General features: G+C 41.5%; 1 protein-coding gene across 1 annotated transcript in view; it reads right to left on the bottom strand.

Moving 5' to 3' along the window:
• The window catches only part of NCKAP1L (NCK associated protein 1 like), a 42,493-nt gene that overhangs the window by 18,281 nt on the left and 1,893 nt on the right, over positions 1–22,319 (bottom strand). Inside the window, exons 3-21 of the mRNA XM_084878937.1 lie at positions 22,073–22,165; positions 20,175–20,231; positions 18,102–18,244; positions 17,416–17,506; positions 17,192–17,329; positions 16,243–16,291; positions 15,989–16,145; positions 10,858–10,914; positions 10,527–10,623; positions 9,517–9,626; positions 9,214–9,346; positions 8,745–8,826; positions 8,501–8,559; positions 8,139–8,284; positions 7,082–7,214; positions 6,678–6,797; positions 4,522–4,667; positions 4,088–4,219; positions 685–903 (exon numbers count right to left, since the gene is read on the bottom strand). Coding sequence (XP_084735063.1) covers positions 685–903; positions 4,088–4,219; positions 4,522–4,667; positions 6,678–6,797; positions 7,082–7,214; positions 8,139–8,284; positions 8,501–8,559; positions 8,745–8,826; positions 9,214–9,346; positions 9,517–9,626; positions 10,527–10,623; positions 10,858–10,914; positions 15,989–16,145; positions 16,243–16,291; positions 17,192–17,329; positions 17,416–17,506; positions 18,102–18,244; positions 20,175–20,231; positions 22,073–22,165 — 2,162 coding nt within the window. The remainder of the gene's footprint in view (positions 1–684; positions 904–4,087; positions 4,220–4,521; positions 4,668–6,677; positions 6,798–7,081; positions 7,215–8,138; positions 8,285–8,500; positions 8,560–8,744; positions 8,827–9,213; positions 9,347–9,516; positions 9,627–10,526; positions 10,624–10,857; positions 10,915–15,988; positions 16,146–16,242; positions 16,292–17,191; positions 17,330–17,415; positions 17,507–18,101; positions 18,245–20,174; positions 20,232–22,072; positions 22,166–22,319) is intronic.

The raw sequence follows: 22,319 nt of genomic DNA on the forward strand, positions 1-22,319 counted from the left end.
ACACAAAGTTCCCACCTAACCCACAACACCCAGGTCCCTTCCCTCCTGGGACCCTGTTGGCATTTGTATTTGCAAACCTAATCAGTCTTTCCCCCTACTCAAAAAGAGTTCTTTACAGCCTTATTGCTGAGCTGACATTGGATTAAGAGCGCCACCCAGTGGCTTTGGGGGGTAGAAATCCAGCTCCTTTCCAACTTTAAATCTCAAAGCACCTTTGGCTCCTACCTCTGGTTTTGGGGAAGAGGCCTCCTTCCTATTAAAAACAACCTACTAGGGAAATGGTCATGTCTGGGATTGAAAAGCTAATGTTCCAGAGAGATAATGTTAGAATGGTTTTCAGAGGAAGAAGCTGGGTGAAAAGAGGAACAAGAGAACTTCAGAAAAAGGACGAAAGATCATTTGAAATTAAAACAGAATCCAGAAAAGGAAGGTCAGGAACTGGAAATTAAGAGGAGAAGGTCCAGCTATTACAGAGTAGGTCGGTGGATGTTACCTGGAAGATTAGAGAGAAACCTCATGGTAGACAGAAGGGAATCTGGGCTGCCTCAGCTTCAGTCCTCAGACAGAAACAAGCTTTCATTTGAGGGTTTGTGACCCTAGGAGCTAAAATACTTGGATCGAGTCCTGCTGTAAGGAAAAAGTGTAACAAAGAGGGAAGGCAGAGAGAGGTTGAGCAACACTGACCAGTTTGTGTAGAGAGTGGTGATAGTCTGCTCCCCACTGGAGTCCAGGGGCTGTGTCTGCTGTAGGAGGGCACTGCGGATGACTCTGGAAACATCTGCACCCAAAATCTGGGCCAGTGACTGTATGAAAGTGATGTATGCTTTGACTCCTGCCAACAGCTCAGAAGGCCTTGCAATCTCCTGGGTTGTGGCATTGTAGCCAGCCAAACACACAATGGCTCTAGGTGGCAAAAATCATAATTACAATCAAAATGATAAACAGAGTAACAGTTATCACATTTACACTGTGGTCCAGGTGCTGTGCTATGATTTCACTACATACATTATTTCATTCAAACCTCATTACAACCCAATAACGTAGACACAATTATTATCCCCATTTTACAGAGAAATAAACTAAGACACAGAGATAGTAAGTCACTTGCTATCTGTGAAGACCACACAGTTGGTAAATGGCAGAGCTGGGACTTGAATCCAATAACATTTGATTCCTAACTATGCTCTTCTGCCTTCTCTGGAGAAATTAGGTCAGGTGGCAAAAGCCCTGGGCTCCCAAATATCGTCTAACTCTTACCTGAGGGCTCATACCACCTGCATTCTCAGGACCAGTCACTGTCAGAAATGGAAAACCACACCTAGCAATCCTTGGGAGTGCAGTGCTATTTGTGGCCAAATAAAATGCCAGAGCTTGATGAGGAGCACACTTGGCTGGCATGCAGCTATAGCCAACCCCAGAGAAGGTAGGATAACTGTTCACACTGTGCTGCAGGTCCTTGAAGAATATATTTTTGTTTTAGCATTGGTCTTTTCATTGAAAAATTGATGAGATGTCATAGGAACTTAACTCTTGTTTATATGGTAAAACTAGAGGCCTGGTCACACATTTGTGACCAGGGTTGGGACCAGCCCGGCCCAATGTAGGCAGATTGGGCTGGCTGGCAAGGGAGGGGAGCACGCAGGCCAGTTGGCCCTGCACCCGATGGGGGCGGGGGTGATCCAGGGGGAGGGGCTGCAGGAGGTTGGCCTGCCAGCCTCAACCCCTATTTTAGGAAGGGGAGGGGCCTGATCAGGGCCAGGCTGGCTGGGGGGAGGGGCCGCAGGAGGTTGGGGGCCCGATCAGGGCCCCTATTGGACTGGTTGGCCTCCCCTGTGCACATCATAGTGACTGGTTGTTCTAGTCGCTTGGCTTTTATATACATAGATTGGTTCTTATACATAAATTGTTTCACTTGAAGTCACAGAACCTACCAACTATGTTAAATAATTATGTTAAATGAGGACTTACTGTATTATTTTAGGGGCAGACAGGAACACCCCTTCCCATCGCACCACCATTTCCTTCCAAAATACCTTCCCCTAGAACCTGAGAATTCAGTCCTAAGGCTTTTTTCCTTGTTAAAAGGTAGGGAAGGGAGAAACACAGCACTTTGCCAAAGCCTTTGTCAGTCATTTGCACCTCAACATGAATGAGTTAGTCAGATTCTTCCTAAAGCCACAGATACTTGGGGAGCTTTTTGTTTTTGGGGAAAAGTATTTATGGTAGGGAAGAAGAAGGGAACAGGAGGGCCTGCTCCCTAGAGAAACCACTTGAGGGGGGAAAATACAGAAGGGACAAACTAGGGGCAAGCCTAATCTATTTCAGAATTTTCATTGATGCCAAACCTCCAGGCCAATGTTGGCGCTTTTGGAACAGTGATGTCAGTAAAGAAAGTATTTGAGATATTCAAGGAAAACTAGACTATCACACCATGCTGCTCCAAGGCCTAGAAACCACTGCCAGCTTTTCCAGGTTTATACATGGACAACTATTAACTTGTCATCTTCTTGATGTTATTTATGCACCTGAGATACTTCTTTCCATATAACTAGTATATAGAAGAAAAAAAGAAAAGAAGAAAAAAAAAACAATAAATTGGCTGTCACACAAGCAAAATCTAATTGAAAAATAAATTTGCATCCCCTACAATAAAAACACAGACTCCTAACTATTCATTCTCCTTCTGTCCTTGCTCTCTTAGTGCAGCCACAGTGATCCTATTGAAATACTGAGTGAAATCTTGTGTTGCTCTGCTCAAACCCTCCCTGGTTCCCCATCTCAGAATAAAAGCTGAAGTCCATACATTGACACAGAAGCATCTGCACAGTATGCCGCTCCTCCCGCCTCTCTAACCTCACATCCTATCCATCTCCCCCTAGCAGCTAGGGAGCTCGTTCTATTCCATGTGCTGGCCACACTGATCTCCTCCATGTCCCTGAACATACCAGGCAAGCTCCCCCACTAAAAGGCAAGCTTTTGGGGGCAGAAATTTTTATGTTCTGTACTAGAGGCCCAGTGCATGAAAATTGTGCATGGGAGGGGAGGGGGGGGCCTTCAACATAGCCTGCACCCTCTTCATTCCGGGACCCCTCAAGGGATGTCCGACTGCAGCAATTGGACATTCCTCTCATAATCTGAGACCGCTCGCTCCTAACAACTCACTTATCTGCCTGCCTGGTCGCTCCTAACTGCCCTCCTCTGCCAGTCTAGTCACCCCCAACTGCCCTCCCCTACCAGCCTGGTTGCTCCTAACTGCCCTTCCCAGCGTGCCTTGTTGCCCCTAACCGCATCTGCCTTGGCCTCTGCCACCGTTGCTTTTTCCAGAAGGGTGCCGGGAAGGATGTCCAGAAGATATCTGGTCTAATTAGCATATTACCCTTTTATTAGTATAGATACTGCTGTATTAACAGCTTCTTGAACACTGCTTGTTCAATAAAAATTTGTTGAATGAATGATTGAATATGCCATATATTCCCAAAGAAAGCATAGAATATTAGAAGATTGTTCACAATAACTCTTCTCCTCATTCCTCTAATTGCTGACTATAGTGCCCAATTCCAATATAAGGAATGTTCCTCCTACTTTGGGGGCAAAGGAATGAGGGACAAAGAGGAGAGGAAATAATCAATTTTATGGAGGCCTATTATACATACGTATGTCAGGAACTTTGCACTCATTATAATCTCTACTAATCTCAATTACAGGTAATTCTCAATTATCTGTCTATAAAATAAATATCATTATCCTTACTTCAGAGGGTAGGAAACGAAGGTCCAAACAAGTTGAATAACCTACTCGACTGTCTTAGCAAATAACCAGGATCTCAACACAGTTCTGCTGACTGCAAATGCTCTGCTCATTCTACTAAACTAGTGGTGATCAACTCTGGCTGTTCATCAAACCCACCTGTAGAAGTTTGGGGCTCTTTTTTGTTCATTCCCTTTTAATAGAGATTCTTGGGAACTTATGCCAGATTGACGGCATCAAAATCTCCAGGTGTAGCATGACCACCAAGATGAATCTAATGGAACCCAACTTTGAAAATGACCATACTCTACAAACTTAGAAGACAAGGAAAGGGTGATACCTGTTGAGTCTGGTCTCCAGATGGCTGCTGAGATACTCAGAAGGGAATATAGTGTGTTCAAATACTGAGAAGCTGTGTACATGATTCATTGTCAGGGCCAGTTCTGTCAAGTTTACATGTAGCTTGTCCATGCTGTGTAAAATTGAGAAAGTATAATGAGCCTTGATTATGGGTCTGGCTCTGCCTGCTTTTATCTGGAAAGGATCTGTCAGGCCATGACCTTCAGACCCCTTTCATCTTCTAAGAACACTCAGCCTAGAAGAGTACACATTGATACCTGCTACAAAGGCAAAGTAGAAATTCACATTTCAGTGCTTTTCCATATGTCATTCCCCACCACCACTCCTGCATTCTTTGCTGTATCCCCTTCCCTCTTCCCAGTTCTCCCTTCTTTGATGCAGTGCCCATTTGGTCCTCGAGGCCCAGATCCTCACTTGGTGACAAGGCTGCGGTTCTTCCGGTGACTCTCAGCTCCTGGCTTTTCCCTCTCAGGCTCTCCTTTTTTGGGAGTCTGCCTCTGCTTCATGGTTTTCTTGTTCTTGGCCTTGCTGATGGTAGTAGCAGAGTGCTTAGGCAGAAGCTTTAGAAAAAACACCAGTGAATAAAGAAATGAGATTAGTTCCTAAACCTGCCAAGTAGCCTATCTAACAATTATAAAAAGGTTCCTCCATGATTGTCTGACCTTTTATCTTTCTGCCTTTCTCTCTCTTTCTTCCCAGCATCTCTTTCTCTAATGGGGGCCTATTTACAAAGTGCTCACCTCTTTTAATTTTTATTAACTATCTCCCCATGTTTCAGCTCAAAGTCTTAACATGGCCATGTCTTCCAGGGATCAGATCATCAATCCCATACCCACATTCTAAAAGAGAGTCTTTCCTAATGGAAAAATTCAAGTAAAAATAATGCAATCTAAGAGCTCCACTCAACTGCACTTTCTAGGGTCTTCCAATCTAGAAGATAGTTGGCTTTTTGCTATTATGGAACAACCATCTCACCTGCTGCATTCCTTCACATACCGTCCTGTGGAAACAGTAACCCACACTACCACAGCCCACCGGAAACAGAACTCACAATGTGGCCAGCTCTCTCTACTTCTTTTCTTTCTTTTGTGTGTGTGGCTTTTTTTTTTTTTAATAAGATATCATATTTATTGCTAGCTAGTTTGAACATCAATTCTGGATCTCTTTTCTTCAAATAGATGCCCCAGTTATCCATACAGAAAATCTAAGATATACCTTACTGTTCCAAAAAAATCCAAGTCCACCTGGATAGACAAAGATGTGTCAACTTTAAAATCATGTGAAAGAGTCTGTGATACATTCCAAAAGTAATGCCAAAAAAAAAATGTAATTCCATTAGTAATGGCAATATCACTAATTACTCATTCAAATTTGTAACTTTGGAAGGACCAATATTCATTTGATTGAAAAAGTTTGTGGGGGGGGGGGGGGGTGAAAACCACTGCTCACATGTTTTAGTCATCGTGATTCAGCACTGAGCAAAACTCTGTCCCTTGCATGCAGTAAATGTTCAAATTGAGTGATGAATATATACATAAATGTACTTGCTTGCATATCTTCTTTGCATTAATTACTTAAATGTCTTTTAAACATGTGTTTTCCCTCTTTTTTCCTTAAACTGGGACATTCCCCTAGGGCAGGGACTGTATACCTTTCTTCCACGACCCCATCCCAAAAAATACCCAATAAGTACCAAATAATGTAACATCTATTGAAAGTTATATACCAAATATGTAACATACTTTATTTCATTTAATCTTTATGATACCTTTATGAAGAAACTATTTTAGCCCCATTTTACAAATAAGAAAGTATAAAGGTTATGTAATAATATAACTGTGCATATGTACACACACACACACACACACACACACACACACACACAAACACACACACACACACACACACACCTGGCTCCTCTTCTGCCAAAGTTGCTTTAAAGCCTGACTCAAACCCAGGAAGGGTGGGTAGTCTAGGCAACCTAAAAGACTCCAGGACAACAGTAAAACAACTTCATCATTCCCAAGTTTTCTGAAATTTAGGTTGAGCTAATCATGACCAGGTGCTATGAGTCAGTGAAGCAAGGGGAGGGGAGAGAGAAACAAGCAGACAAAAACAAGAAAGCAGCCCTGAGGATAAACACGGAGGAGGTGCTTAAAAATGTTCAGACAGCCACAGATTAGAGTGCACATAGATAGAACGGTGAGATGAAACAGGTGATCTAGGGCCCGCTGTCCAAGTAGTCTATGTACACAAGGCAGGGAGAAGGGAAGGAAATTAGAGCGTCAACTCATCTCTCAGAACTCTACAAATGACAACACAGATTTTGTTGGAGTGCAGCTGTTCAAATAAGTATTTTTAGATACCTCTATCTAGTCCTACAGGAGTAAAGACTTAAGGGACTATACTAAGAAAAGATTTCTACCATAAACTCAAGTACACAGAAGCTCTAGCTCTACTTGAGAAAAAGGGTCTAGAGAGCTTGACAATTGATGAGAAGAAAAAGGTAGAGGGAAAGACACAGAGGGATGGCAAAGAGGAACTTTCTACAGGGAGAGGACCGAACCTACCTGCTCACTCAAGTTTCGCTGCTCAGCACAGATCTCCAGGATACAGTTACTGGTCTGCTTGGCCAACTCTTCCAGGAAGGAGTTGCAGTGATGAAGGGCATGGTTCTTCAGGTGGGGGTACTTGGGGAAAGAGGAACCCCAGAAAAAATTATCATCACCGGGAGAGTCACTTCTTCCTCATAATACTGCTCTGCTCCTCTGGCCAGAGCTACCTACTCCTTCTACAGAAAAGGAATCTGAAACCCAAGAGAGAATGTAGTCTACATAAAGCTGAGATACTCATGTCATATGCTAATGTTTGTGCCCTTCTTGGGACCAAAATCAACCTCTGTGATTGCGTTTTGAGAAAATACAAATGAGATGTGATTGGAGAGATGACAGCGTTTGGAGTTCGGAGTACCCACCTCCTCTGGGCACATCTCATGAGTGCAGTGAACAAAATGAGCACAAATTAGGGGGAAGGCAATGGCATAACGCAACATGGTAGGTTCCTCCAGGGTCATAGCAAACATCTTTTCAAAGGTACGAAGATGAAAGCTGCAGAAAAAAAGGGAAGGAGACCTAAATCAAGGTTTAGGTCACTATGAAGTGGAGACAATATTCATTCTTTCAATAGATATCTGTTGATATTCATCACTCCCTTTTTAATTTTCCTACCCTTAAGGTAGACAGGAACTCAAGAAACAACCCTTTTAGACTCTTATACTGGACTCAAGAGCAGTTTAGTGCTAATTTTCTACCCTTTCTTTGTACAAAATTTTCTATTCCTCTCTCAGAACCTCTGCATAATTTGGGCCATTCCCCCTAAGTTAGAAGTCTTTCAGTATTACTGATTCACATTACTCCCAAATTGGACACTCAGATTAATTCCATGAGACTGACCTTTCCTCAACTTACGTTCTCTGGATATCATACACTCTTTTTACACTTTCTTACATTTGCAAATATTATGATATCCCTTTCACACATGGGTGCTATATCTCTCCATCTATATTCAATGCAGAGAGAAGAGACAACATACTGTATTGTTTGTTTGATTGGCTCAATGTGTAAAATTATGCACAAAGGTGGTCACTTAATAAATGATACGAAGAAATACGAACTAGTGTTTATTCTCCAAATGTGTTATTCTCCAGCCCTTTTGATTATTTTCTGTTCTCCCCACTAAACGCCCAAGTTTTGCATGTCTCTATCTACTAAATCACAATAACCTAAGAATAAAGGAAAAAAGGAAGACTGTGTAAAGTCCAAATGGTTTTCCTAAAGAAAGCCAGAGCAAAAGGGAATTAGCTTTACATTCCTATTACTTAGTAGAAACTGGAATGAGCAAGCTGAGGAGTTTGAGCATCAGCATTTAAGGAAATCTCAAAGAAAACAAAACTTTCCCATCTATCTAGGGCCATTATAGAGGCCATACAAGAGATCAGGTGAACTGATAAAGAACTCTGAATCAGGACATACCAGAAAGTAGACAAGTCAGATGTTTCCACCAACATTTTCTCTACTGAATCCAGCATTCGGGAGTGAAAAACAATAAGGTTCATCACCTTGGCTAAATCAGGGTTCTCATGCAAGTGCAGGGGAGCCTTGGCCACACTGGTGTATGCCTATGGTGGGAGTTGGGAAAGAGTTAGAGATAAACAAGATAAATGAAAGGAAAAACACAGCCTTGGAGCTACAGTTTAGCTGTGGTTTTTCCTGTCCAATTAACAGTTTTCAATGTTGAATCACTCCATACAGCAGATCTTAGGAGATAAAAAGAGAAGGGATTATGGGGGAGGGAGAACCTGAGAATAGGGCATCATTAACAGGAACAGATTTACCTGTAGGCGAAACCAGTCCAGTCTCAATCCAGAGAATTCAAATTTTTCTCCATTATCAACTGCAAGAAAAATAAAAGAAGTTCAAAAGGAAATAATAAAGCAGCACTCTACATCCAACTATATTGGATACTCTTTGAAGTCATCTTGTCCTATTCCCTGGCTCTAGAGATCAATATTTCTAGAGGGAAAAAGAAAGATGTTCACCCTCACATATACCCTGCCTCCTCCACTTCCCTCCAGTTACCTTGTTTGAGATTCAGAGAAGAGAGAGTACTGACGAATGAGGACATGATAATGGACTCCTCCTCAGGGCACACTGACAGGTTCTAAGAGAGAAGTTGGAGTTACCATCAAATGCACAGAGGTTTTATGAGGACCGAAATGAGGACCACAGGGTTCAGTCAGTGTATGAAGGTAGAAAGAATTATTAAGTTCCACAAACAGAAAGAACCAAGCAAAAATGGCGGAAACTTCCTGGATTCCCTGCCATGCTAACACCTAATTTCTCTTTATTTTTCTCTCCTATTTCTGTGTAGCTTCACCTTGGGGGATATAGGGGGAGAGGGAAGACTGCTGAGATTATTAGTCTTTCTTTTTTTTTTAAACAAGTGTAGAGGGGGAAATCTCGCTTTTTGAGATTCAGCCAGAGTGTTCCCAGGGGAAATGACTAGGGATCACCCTGAAATTTCCAAAGTATAATCAATTAAACATACTTGAATGATGTCACTGAGCACAAGAGCATCAAATCTGGCCAGGTACTGGAGGTGGTATTGCTGCAGCACTTTGATGTGTCTCCGGACCAGCGCCCTAATCTCCTCCAACAAGAAAAGCAGTTCTGCAATGGTCCTACAAAGTCAATGATGAGGACAGAGAGATGTATGAGACTAGAAATATGAACTGAGAAAAGACAGTGATAACAGGGTGGAGACAGAGGTCTCCTAAGGTCATTTGATGCCTCCCTGTCCCTTTTCCCAGTCCACTTAAGGTCAAGATTTTTAACCATGTCAAGTACTAACGAATCAGTGTAATCCTCAGGTGTCTTTGTCTTGGTGACATTTTCCGTGTGGCGAACCAGCCAAGTGACCTCATCACGAATGAAGGACAGGGCCATGAAAATATAAAGGGCCTAAGGAGAGGACAGGGACTATGAGAATTTCCAACTTTAAAAATGGATTTCAAAGCATGCAGAAAACTATCATAATATGTATATGGATACAATTGTGTAGCCACTTCAACAATAGTGCCCAATAAATACAGAGACCCACAAAAAAACTATGTGGCACAGAATCAGACATGTACATATATAATAAAAGTATAATAGTCTAATTAGACAGACAGCCAAAAGACCTTCCAGACATCATTCTGGACGTCATTCCAGACGTCGTTCCAGACAAAGCTGCCGAGGCAGGGGCCAAGGCAGGGGTGGTTAGGGGCAATCTGGCAGGCAGGTGAGCAGTTACAGGCAATCAGGCAGGCAGGCAGAGTGGTTAGGGGCAATCAAGCAGGCAGGTGAGCAATTAGGGGCGATCACGCAGGCAGGCAAAGTGGTTAGGGTGGATTCTGGGCCTAAACTGGCAGTTGGATATCCCCTGAGGGGTCCTGGATTGCAAGAGGATGCAGGCCAAGCTGAGGGACACCCCGTCTGTGCATGAATTTCATGCACCGGTCTCTAGTGTACATATATTGACATTAGCTCACAATCAATCCTCTTTTCTCCCTATCAAATTAAATTTTAGAAAAATTTATTAGACATTATGTGATTTTTAAAAAGCAAACTCTGTCTTCAATTAGTTCATACTCAAATAGAGGATAAGTACACAAATACTAAAATAAATGATGTACTATGATCATGCTCAAAAAAGAGATACAAGAAGTCTGGGGTACTCCAAGAAGATTCAATAGAATTAGCAAATACAAATACAAATAGATATCAGAAGACTAAGAAATGCAAAAATTCCTGAATGCAAAGTCACTTCCCATATACTGACTTTGTCATCATTTCCCTCCCAACATTTCTTTCTCTTACCTTAGGACCCAGTAGTCCTGGTTCATCAATTAACACAGTCTCTAGCTCCTTCACTGCAATCCGCAGAAATTGGCGTCGTTGACAGTGAAACTGGCCACTGGGAAACAAAAGTGGACATGAGAACATGGCCTCTCCCACCCTTAAGAACTCTCCAAAGGCAGAGGAAGACTCAATGTTACAGTTAGATTTTGTAAGAAAACGCAAGAATCTGAGAGTAGCAGCAAACTCTTGAGTTGAGGCAGTAAGACTGTTCAGAAACTGGGGGTAAGAACAAAGACTAGAGGAGATTTCTATTCCACCCCCTCTTGAAGAATCCACCACCCACCTTTACCTGTTCGCAATTACATGTTCCTTGCTTTCCTTTATGTCTGCCACTCTCTTGCCATACCTGAGGATTGACACAAGCACAGAAGGTTGACCATACCACTGGTCAGAGGCCTTGTCCCACCTTCCCAGTCCTCCCCAGAGATGTCAAACTACAGCCTGGGGTGCATGGGCAGCCCTAACTGTCAGAATCTTTCCAAATCCTACTTTAACCATGGCCCATTTATATAGTCAGGTCGCTATGACCCTCACTGACCACCAGAGGGCTAACACTTAACACAGGAGCTTCCCTCTGGTGATCAGTGCACTCCCACAGCCAACCTTCTCCAGGCAGCCAACCTCCCGGGGTTTCTCCCCATGGCCAGCAGGCCCAATGGTCTGATTGGGGCCTGCCCCTGGGCTGGGGTGGGAAATTGGGAGTGGGTGGCAGCAGACATAGCCCCTTTCCCAGGACAGTGGCATGACGGGTGGGTGGCGGGCTGATAGGGGCCTGCTGGCAGGGGGAAGAGACAGAGCACAGGAGGTTGGCCACTGGCCCCAAGGAGGGAGCCAACCCTGGGTGGCAAGAGAAGGAGGAGGGGAGAGGCAGGGAACTGTGCAGTGGTGGGGCACCAACAATGGTGGTGTCAGTGTCTGTTCCTCCTGCACCCAACCTGGCAACCATCACCTCCTCTCTAGCCCAGCCCTGATTGCCAGCCAGGCTAGGGAGCCCACCCATGAACAAATTTTGTGCACCAGGCCTCTATTTAATTAATAAGAGATTTATAGGGCTTAAAGACCATTCATTTCCCCTCATTATTTTGCAGATGAATAAAATAATACGGGTTGGGGGAGGGGAATGACTTGTCTAAGATCAAATAGGGTTTTAATGGCAAACTGGGAGTAGACTCCTTGTCCTATGCTTCTGCCTTGATACTTTCAAGACAAAGTACTCTTCCAGGTTTGAGGGAGATAAAAAATAGCAGTACATAATTATGACACAGACCCTGCTCTCAAGTTAACCAGTTACTCTAGCTCTACCTTGGATCCCATTCCTATACCAACCCTCACCTCTAAGAATTTAACTTTATCAGTTATCCCTTTGTCACTTAAATCTCTCCACTGGCTTATTCTCTTACCAAAAAAAAATAAGTTCAAGGCCTCCCTTATTCTTAAAAAAACCCTTGCTTGACCATGACAATCTACTAACCGTTGGCTGTTCTCCCACCCCACCAAACTCATTCAAAGGGACATCTATGCTCTTTTTACTTCTTTACCTTTCACCCTTGAACCCCACAAACCTTTGACACTAAACAAATTGCTCTAAGGTCAAGGTGAACTCTGGAATCACCAAATTAAATAGTCTTTTCATTGTCCTCGGTCTGTATGCAATATTTTACTTTCCTCACAACATCTCTTTTTTTTTTCTTTGAGTGATCTGTGTTCCAAAATCCTACATTACATTAGGCTCTTTGCTTTCTCTATTCCTCATATCTGTCTTTTCTTGTCCTCTATCACTGTTACCACTATATTAGTCGAACTTCATAACCTTTCATTTCCCTTCTCCAAACCACACCCTTATTGAATTTAGCGCACAATCAAAGAATTTAGAGCTGGAAAGTATCTTAATTAAATCAGGATTCAACTTCATTAGCAAATAATTATTTTACCCTCTACACAATATGATGTAAAGAGACAGGATTAAGAGTGGAAAAATCTAGAATTACTTCCTAATTCCACCTCTTAACTGAATGACATTTAGACTGTTTTCATTTTATCATTTATTTTAAAGGACATTAATATTTATACCTGCTTATAAATATTGTGGAGATCAAATTATATCATTTATGCCAAAGGTTCCCTAAACTATAAACTTTATGTGTTAGTTCTTGTTCTTAGTGATGGGGAACTGAACATTCATCAAACATGCTTTCTAATCCTCAGATTGGTATTCATTAGAAAGTTTTTCTATATATCTAGATTTATCTAGGTATATAGATATAGCTAGATCTATTTATACAGATATAGATCCAAATTCACATCCTATAACTTCCTATTATTAATCTTAGATTTACTCTTAATTCTGGCAATTATTTCTTTTATGAAAATACTCATTATTGAGAGTATGAAGAATCAGTATTCAGATAGATTATAGATAATATATCTATTTATATGGCAATTTATTAAGCTATTAAAATTTGAAATATAATTTTACCTCAGTTATTCCACTTCTGAGAATTTACCCTATAGAAATGTTCACAAAGATATACATCTAAGAACGTTCATTACAGCCTTGTCTATAAATATTTTTAAGAGTTGAAACATTTCAAATGTCCATTAATAGGGAATTGGGTAAATAAATTATTACAACAACATAATGAAATACTGTTTGACTATTAAAAATAATAAGATAAGTCTCTATAGATTGATATGCAAATATATCAAAAATACACTAAGAGGGGGGCGAGCAAACTGTGCATAATGTGGAGTGTGGATCCATTGCTTTTTTTAAATTTCTTACATAGGTTGAAAGTACATACATACCTTTACATGTTTATCTATATACTAGTAGCCCTGCGCACAAATCCGTGCCCTAGTAGCTCTCTGCTGCCCTACTATAGCTCTCTGCCCACTGCCCTCACCCCCCTCCTATCCCCCCCCTCCCACATAGCTTGTTGCCCTGCCCCCTCCTATAGCTGCGCCCTTATAGTTCACTATCCCACCTTCCTGCAGATTCATGATCTGGTCGTTAGGTCGTTGGTCATTAAGCCTCAAGGCATAACAGATAATTACCATATTCTTCTCTTATTATATAGAATATAAAAGCCTAATATGCAAATTGTCCCCTTGGGAGTTTAACTGGGAGACATGACATGTGCTGACCATGGAGGGGGCGGGGGAGGGAGGGAAGGTTCACAGAATGAAGGAATGCCCCAGCTGGCAGCTGGAAAGCCCCAATGGGCCCTGATCACCCACCAGGCCTAGGGACCCTACCCATGCATGAATTTCGTGCACTGCGCCTCTAGTTTATATATAAACACAAGCATTTGGAGGACATACACCAAACTATTTTGGGAGATGAGATTGTACCCAATTTCTATTTTGTATTCTTTACATTTCTGGATGTTCATTTTGCAACTATAATGTATAATGAAGGTTATTTTACCCCTCCCCTAATCCCATACCTTCTCCTCATTATAGCTTTCCCTTCACAGTGAAACTTCTTGAAAGTTACTTATTAAATTCTTTATCTCTCATTTGTTCCTATACCTGCTGTAACCCAGTTTTGAACCTCACACTCAACTGAATTTGTCCATAAGAAGAATGCAAAGGCCATCTTTATATATAGCCAAATCCAATAAACATTTTTCAGTCCTCATTTTATTTGACTTCTCAACATCATCTAACATAGATAACCAGTCCTTCTGTCTTGTAATGTCTTCTCTTCATTTCTGCTTCCCCTCTTCTTCTCAACATCACACTGATTTCTCTGCCTCCACTGGCCCTTAAATATCAATATCCCCAGAGTTCTGTCCAAGTCCCTTCTCACTCTACATGTTCTCCTGGAGTGATACCACTTACTCCTAATTCTTTGAACAACATTTTACCAATCTTTATCTTAATCCAGATCTCACTCTTAAATTCCAGAGCCATGAAGTAAATGGTCTAACACGCATCTATGTTCAGTGTCCTTATAGATACTTCAAATTCAACCTGCTTGAAACTGAATTCACAATCTTTCCCCCACAAACTTGCTTTTATTCACATATTCTTTATCTTAAGGAATATCAAGCATCTATATCAGAAATCCTGACTTCGTCCTCAAATTCTACTAATTTACTTAATTAATCTTTGCTTTTACTTTTGCCCTCTAGTTTTCTTCCCTGCAGCCAGAGTGATTTCATCTATAATACAAATATGGTCATGTCACTCCCCTGTGAAAGTTTTAAATCATTCAATGACTCCCTATCCTTTTTAGGACAGGTTCAAAATCTGTGATAGGACATACAAAGCCAGAAATCTCTCTCTCTCTCTCTCTCTCTCTCTCTCTCTCTCTCTCTCTCTCTCTCTCTCTCTCCCCCCCCCCCTCACCTGAGGATATGTTTTCATTGATTTTGTGAGAGAGAGAACAGAAGGGAGAGAGAGAGAAACATCAATATGAGAGAGAAATATCAATCAGTTGTCTCCATAGGCACCTCAACTGGGAATCAAACCATAAACTAGGTATGTGCCCTGACCAGGAATCGAACCTGCAACCTTTTATGTATGGGATGATGATCCAACCAACCGAGCCACCCAGCCAGGGCTAAATCAGTCTCTTGACATCCATACATTTGTAACCCAGGTTCCCATTCACTGAACTACTTGTATTTCTTAGAACTCGACATGCTCCCTCTTGCCTCAAAATCTTGATAGTTTCTCTGCCTAGAATATCTTTTTCTGCCGGAGCAACTCCCTGTCTTTACACACACATACACACACACACACACACACACACACACACACACACACCACTTCACCTGTTTAACTCTTCAGGTCTATCTATCTCCAGGCTTTTCTGGATCATCCAAAGCCATTTTAGGTGTCCTTCTAAATGCTTCTATTGTACTTTGTGTTCATACATCATAATCCCTCACTATATCACATCAATTTGTCTCTTTTTCACCATTTTGTGACCTCTTTAAGGTCTTTTTTATTATTATTATTTAATAAGCACATATATAGCACTTAAAATGTACCAGGCAATTTTCTATGTGCTGTATAAGTACCAATTATTTCATTCCTCATAACAATCCTATGAGATAAGTCACAAGGAAGTACTATTATTATTCCCATTTTATAGATGAGGACATTGAGGTATGGCAAGGAGAAGTTAAGTAACTTGCCCAAGATCACAAAGCCAGTAAGTCGTAGAGCTAAAATTCGCACCCAGGCAGCCTATTTCCAGGGTCCATCTTCTTAACCTCTATGCTATCTTAGTAATTAACATATCCCTAAAATTCACTGAAGTGACTAGTAAATAGTAGGTATTCAATAAGTATTTTTTCAATAATTAGAATTAATCCTTACCACCCATACACAGGACACTCGTGGAGACTATAAAGCATGTGAGCAGGGGCTAAAAGTCCCAAAAGAAGAGTTTGGTTCTCATGTCTCACCCTTTAAAACTGCTAAACAGGTCCTCGGTGACCTTGTGCACCTGTAGCACTTCATCCCGGATGAGGGTGATGTACAGGGAGCCCTGCAGACACAGCTTCCACAGCTTCTGGCACTGGCCGTTGGCGTTGAGACACCCATGACAAAGAAGAAACCCAACTGCAGGTGGGTAAAACAGTGCAGAGGAAGATTTCAGAGCTTGCTATCCATGTATCATGCCGCTATGTCTCCTCCCACCTCATCCCACAAAATTTACTGATAATCCAGCGCTCCATCACTTCCACAGACAGGTATTCACAGGCCATCTGAGGGAAGAGAAGCAGAGGTAGTCAAGCAGTTACTTAGCGTGGTCTTCCCCTAAGGACTAATACAGTCAAGCTAAACGGTGAGTAACAAAACCAACTTCTATTTCACCAGGCTGGATTATAGCACTCCGAGAAGCCAATAGCTAGGAAACCTGGCAAGAACTTACTGTCTGAATTAGCAGGGTTAATCATGGGAGTGAAGTAAGTGGGGAAAATATAGTTGAGAAAAAGAAAAGGAGCTTGGGGTAGAAGTCAGGACAGACAGAACATTTAACATAACTTCTCTTTAACAGTTCAAATATTTTTAAGAACAAGAGAGCAAGACTCAAAACCTTCTCATGATTTCTCCCTCCTTTGGATTCTTTTACCATGTGAAGAATGAATCACTCATTCGGTGCTTCTCATTCATCTTGTTCAATAAGTTGTATTTTTATGACTGCTTGTCATATCTTTCCTACTAGACAATAAGTTCTTTGAAGCAAGGACATTGGGTCCACAGTAGTCAAATAAAAACATTTGTTAAATAATTTATGCCTATGCTCAAGTTCCTATTGGGTTGAATATGTGCCTAATGACTCCATTTCACTCATTCATTCATTCATTCATTCTGTGAATATTTACTAAATTCCTTCTATGGGCAGGCACACGCTAATCCTGGTCCAAACAAATGATTCAACCCAATCATGATTTCTTTTCTTTTTTTTTAAGCTACAATAGGTGATTGATTTAGAGGATTTTTTTTTTTTTTTTTTTTTTAGCTACAAGAGGTGATCAATTTAGAGGATGTCCTGTAAGAGGGCTAAAGTACTCTTAGGGCTGATAATTCCTGAAAGAAACACCCTCTACAGAGATGGCCTCGGCAGAGAATGCCTCCACTGACAAGAGGAAAGGAGAACTTACTGTGTCTGAAGTAGCAGGGTTAATCATGGCAGGGGGGCTGCTGATGAGACTTAGAAGCTGGGCACTGCGCCACTGCTCAGCTCCCTGGTTCCTTCTAACGAAGAGGAAGTGCAAAGAGAGAAGGGCACCACTCACAGCCTATGGGGGGAAACAAATGAATCCTGAGTGTCGGTGGGGAAAATATACTTCTGCCTGAGGAATCCTCTCCTCTCCGGTGAACTTGCCTTTGTGTGAGGCCCAAACTCCTCTGTCAGCTTCTTCAGAGGGTGATCATACTCCAAGACCATCTGACTTAGACGGGGGAAGCTGGGGTCACTGAAAGAAAACCGAGGAAAGAGGAGTTTCAGGCCTCCCTTGACCATGACATAAACTCTCATGTTTATGAGATAAAGACACGTGCATAGGCTGGCTGGCATTCTCCACCACCTCCAAAGAAATAGATACTAAAAACTTTGAATTACATATATGGAAAATCCACTCCAGGCTCAGCTATATTAAGCTATGATTAGGTAGAACCAAATATTTTTGAGCAGGCCCATGAAAATGTCTTCCATATAAGCACCCAAAATAGGGTTGGAGACATGATAAGTACCCTATAAACTTATGTCAATTAGTTATAAATCATATATATATATATATATAATGACTTCTTTAAAAAAATTTTTTTAACTGATCAGAAACAATGAAAACTGGTTAACCCACTACCAGATTTTAAGAGTTAACTACATGTAAAAGTGCACTTGTTGGTATGAGAACTTATAAGTATTCTAGGTTGCCTGATTTTACCTGAGCCATCACGTAGATTACAAGTTCTCATATGAGGAAGCATGGCATCATTTCCTTTGTGTCCATCCCCTGCCTCATAGCACCATGTATGAGATTCTCCACCATCTCTATCCCCTTAACTCACCTATGCCCGTGCAGCATCTCATGGGCACAGTTGTACACACCAATTAGTAACCGTCGATCCTCAATCCGTGACAGAAGCAAAATAACTGAGGTGTAAGTCACAATCAAGTCCAGATAACTCCGAGTGAAGTCAAAGTTGAGACTCTATAAGAAAGACACATAGGAACCCAAGAAGAGCTAGGCCAATTTAACCCTATTACCCCAACTATTCCAGAGAGTGCCAAGTAAACTCTCAAAGGATCTATTGTATTTAGAAGGAGGGATTCACAGGACTAAAGATTCAAGAGAAAATTGGAATAAGTCAGGGGCCAAAAGTGACATCATGATATAAAAAGGCCAGGAAGTAAGGTAAATTTAGAGGTTGGAGGAAATAGAATAAAGACTATATTAAATAAAATCACATTGCTAATCTGCTTCACATGGAAACACATTTTAACTTCAGCACTTTTTATGAAAAAACTATAGTTCTGGGATGAATAGCTATTCATTCATTACATAGTATACTATATTCAGGGATGGACAAAAGTAGGTGTATAGTTGTAATACAAATAAATAATTATATATATATATATATATGCCTAAGCAACCATTACAACCAAATGACCAATGTTTCCGGTTGACCAGTTGCTATGATGCGCTCTGACCACCAGGGTACAAATGCTCAACGCAGGAGCTGCCCCCTGGTGGTCAGTGTGCTCCTACAGCCACTCTCCCAAGGCCAGCCAACCTCCCCCAGCTCCTCCCCCTGGCAGACAGGATCTAATTGCCCCAATTGGAAGCTCTTGCAGCCTCCTACCCCTGACCAGCTGGCCAACCTCTCACACCCCTCCTCCTCCACCCATCAAACTCAGTCACTGGCTAGGCCAAGGTACCCTACTCATGCACGAATCCATGCACCAGGCCTCTAGTACAATAATAAATAATAAAAGAATAAACTCTGGCCCAGCTGATGTGGCTCAGTGGTTAAGTGTCAATCTATGAATGAGGAGGTCATGGTTCATTTCCCGGTTGGGGCACATGCAGGCTCCATCCCCAGTTGGGGCATGCAGGAGGTGGCCAATCGATGTTTCTCTCTCACCATCAATGTTTCTATCTCTCTCTCCTTCTCCCTCTCTGAAATCAATAAAAATATATACTTAAAAAAGAATAAACTCTGGCCGAAGCCGGTTTGGCTCAGTGGTGGAGCGTCGGTCTGCGGACTGAAGGGTCCCAGGTTCGATTTTGGTCAAGGGCATGTACATTGGTTGCGGGCACATCCCCGGTAGGGGGTGTGCAAGAGGCAGCTGGTCGATGTTTCTCTCTCATCGACGTTTCTAGCTCTCTATCTCTTTCCCTTCCTCTCTGTAATAAATCAATAAAATATATTAAATAAAATTTAAAAAAAAGAATAAACTCTGTGTTTCACATACCTATTTTTGCCCACTTGTGTATATACATTATTATATATTATACTAGTGGCCCAGTGCACAAAATTTGTGCATGGGGCGGAGGTGGGGGGGTGTCCCTCAGCCCAACCTGCACCCTCTCCAATCTGGGACCCCTTGGGGAATGTCCGACTGCTGCAGTTGGACATCCCTCTTGCAATCCAGGACCGCAGGCTCCTAACCACTCACCTGCCTGCTTGCCTGATCACCCCAAACCACTCTGCCTGCCAGTAGGATCAACCCTAATTTCTCCCCTTTCTGGCCTGATCACCCCTAACTGCCTGCCTCTGCTAGCCTGCTCACCCTAACTGCCTGCCCCCTCCAGCCTGCTCACCCCCACCTGCCCCTCCCTAACTGCCCACCTTGCCATCCTGGTTACCCCCAACTATCCCCCCTGCTTGCCTTCTCACCCCAATTGCCCTCCCCTGCCAGCCTGATCGCCACTAACTGCTTCTGCCCTACCACCATGACTTGTCCAGAAGGACTTTCAGAAGGTCTCCAGGTCTAATTAGCATATTACCCTTTTATTAGTATAGATATTAAATATTATATAGTCCTGGAGGAATAACTATTCCTCTACTCCCTCCCACTTCACGCAGTCCCAACTGAGACATTTTTTGTGGATAAATGAGAATTGCACAGAATCTTACAATATCAAAATGACACTGGCAGGCATCCATGGTGTTGAGAAGTTCATATACATGATCCTGAGGGTAGAAATGAAGATGAGAATGAGTAAAGAATAAAGAGAATACTACTTCTACTACCAGAATTTGAAGAGAAGGGTTTTCTCCCTCATAAGTCTTAGGAAGCCACTGAGTAACATAAGAGAGGCATTGCTGAATAGAGGGAGTTCCTCCCCAGTAAGTTGTCAGTGGGCCCTTTACCCTTTACCCTGCCAAATGCCATATTTCCACAGGCACAAGTCACATATACTCTTCCTGATCTTATCATCCCAGTGCTTCCAGCATCCTTTCCACTACCTCTACCAATGTCTTCCTCCTTCTTAATCACTACTCTTAATTCTAAGATTAATAACCTCTGACCTGACCCTCCTTCAGATCTTACAGTTTTTCATGTCCCCTCTTCCTTTTGTATTATGTGATCTGATCAATGGCCTGAATTATCTCCCTTGGGTAGATACAGGTCATGAGGCAGAGTCCCATGTTATGGTACTACCTGAAGAAATACTATAATATTGTCCCAGGTTGTGGGCTCAATCCCCAGTGTGGGGCTGCAAGAGGCAGCTGAAAAATGATTTTCTCTCATCATTGATGTTTCTAACTCTCTTCCTCTCTTGCTCTCTAAAATCAATAAAAATATTTTTAAAGTGTGTATTTTAAGCATTTGAAACACATCAATTTGCCTTTCAAAAATATTGTACTAAATAATGTTTAGTTTGTTTACATTGACAAAAATTATACATGCTCATAGTTTAAAGTTCAAATAAAATATCATTTGTGTAGTATTGCTGGGAAACACTGTTAACAGACAGACAAATCCAAATTGAGGGGTATTCTCAAAAATAACTAGTCTGGACTCTTCAAAAAGGTCAATGTCAAGAAAGACCAAAAAATATCTGGGACCTATTCTAGATTAAAAACTGAAGAGACATGCCCTGGATGGGTGGCTCAGTTTTTTAGAGCATCAACCTATGCACCATTCCATACACTGAAGGGTTGGGGGCTCAATTACCTAGGTTGCAGGTTCGATCCCCAGTTGGGGCACATGTGAGATGAAACCTATTTATGTTTCTCTCTCACATCAATGTTTCTCTCTCTCACTATCTCTCACTCTTTTGCCCCCTCTCCCCTCCCCTCCTTTCCTTCTCTCTCTCTCTCTCTCTCTCTCTCTCTCTCTCTCTCTCTCATCAATGAAAAACATCTTCCAGTGAGGATTAAAAGAAAATAAACTAAAGAGACATGACAACTAAAATCAATGTATGATCCCTAAACAACTAGAGAAATGTGAATATGGGCTATATATTAACTAATAATATTGTAGAAATTTTACACTTCCTGAGTATAATCACTGTATTTGGGTTATATAAGAAAATATCTCATCCTTACCAGCTGTATGCTGAAGTATTTAGGAGGGAAATGTATGATATATGTATTAACTCAATGGTTCAGGGGGGAACAAATGAAGATAAGTAAATGTGGCAAATACTAACAATTAGGAATCCAGGAGAAGTATATTTGTAATAAAATATTGGGGAATAATACTTTAAAATTTTTAACTCAAATAATACAAAATGTAAAGTTTAATAAATTAGTTATTTTTTAGTTTAATGTATAATATTCCAAATCTTTCCTATGTATATACTAACACTATGTGTAATGTATAAGCTTAGTATCTTTTAAAATAAAAATATAATGGTATCATACACTATTCTGTAACTCATGCTTATTTAACAACTTAGATACCCTTCCATATTAGTACATCTTATTTTTAAAGAAATCATATTAAGCAACGTTAATGAGCATTTATTAAAGAATAGCCTCAAAAGACAACGCCTACCCTGGGGCCGGAGTTAAAGGGAGCTCACCCGAAATTCCATGACATCCACAAATGACTGGTAGTAATTGGTGAGGAATCTAATTATCTCGGATTTTTCCCGATGTACTGGTCCTAAATGTTGCTGAGAGAAATACAAAACAAATTGTTTTTAAAGTAAGAAGACAAGTTTTCAAAGTAACCCAAGAAGAATGGGTGTTATACTTAAAACATTCTTGAAGAGACTTGAAATACACTGACAAAAGAACTTGGGAAGTCTCCAACTTTCTGAAGGTCTT

This window comes from Pipistrellus hanaki (assembly GCF_964339955.1).
Source record: "Pipistrellus hanaki genome assembly, chromosome: 3".
Classification (NCBI taxonomy): domain Eukaryota; kingdom Metazoa; phylum Chordata; class Mammalia; order Chiroptera; family Vespertilionidae; genus Pipistrellus; species Pipistrellus hanaki.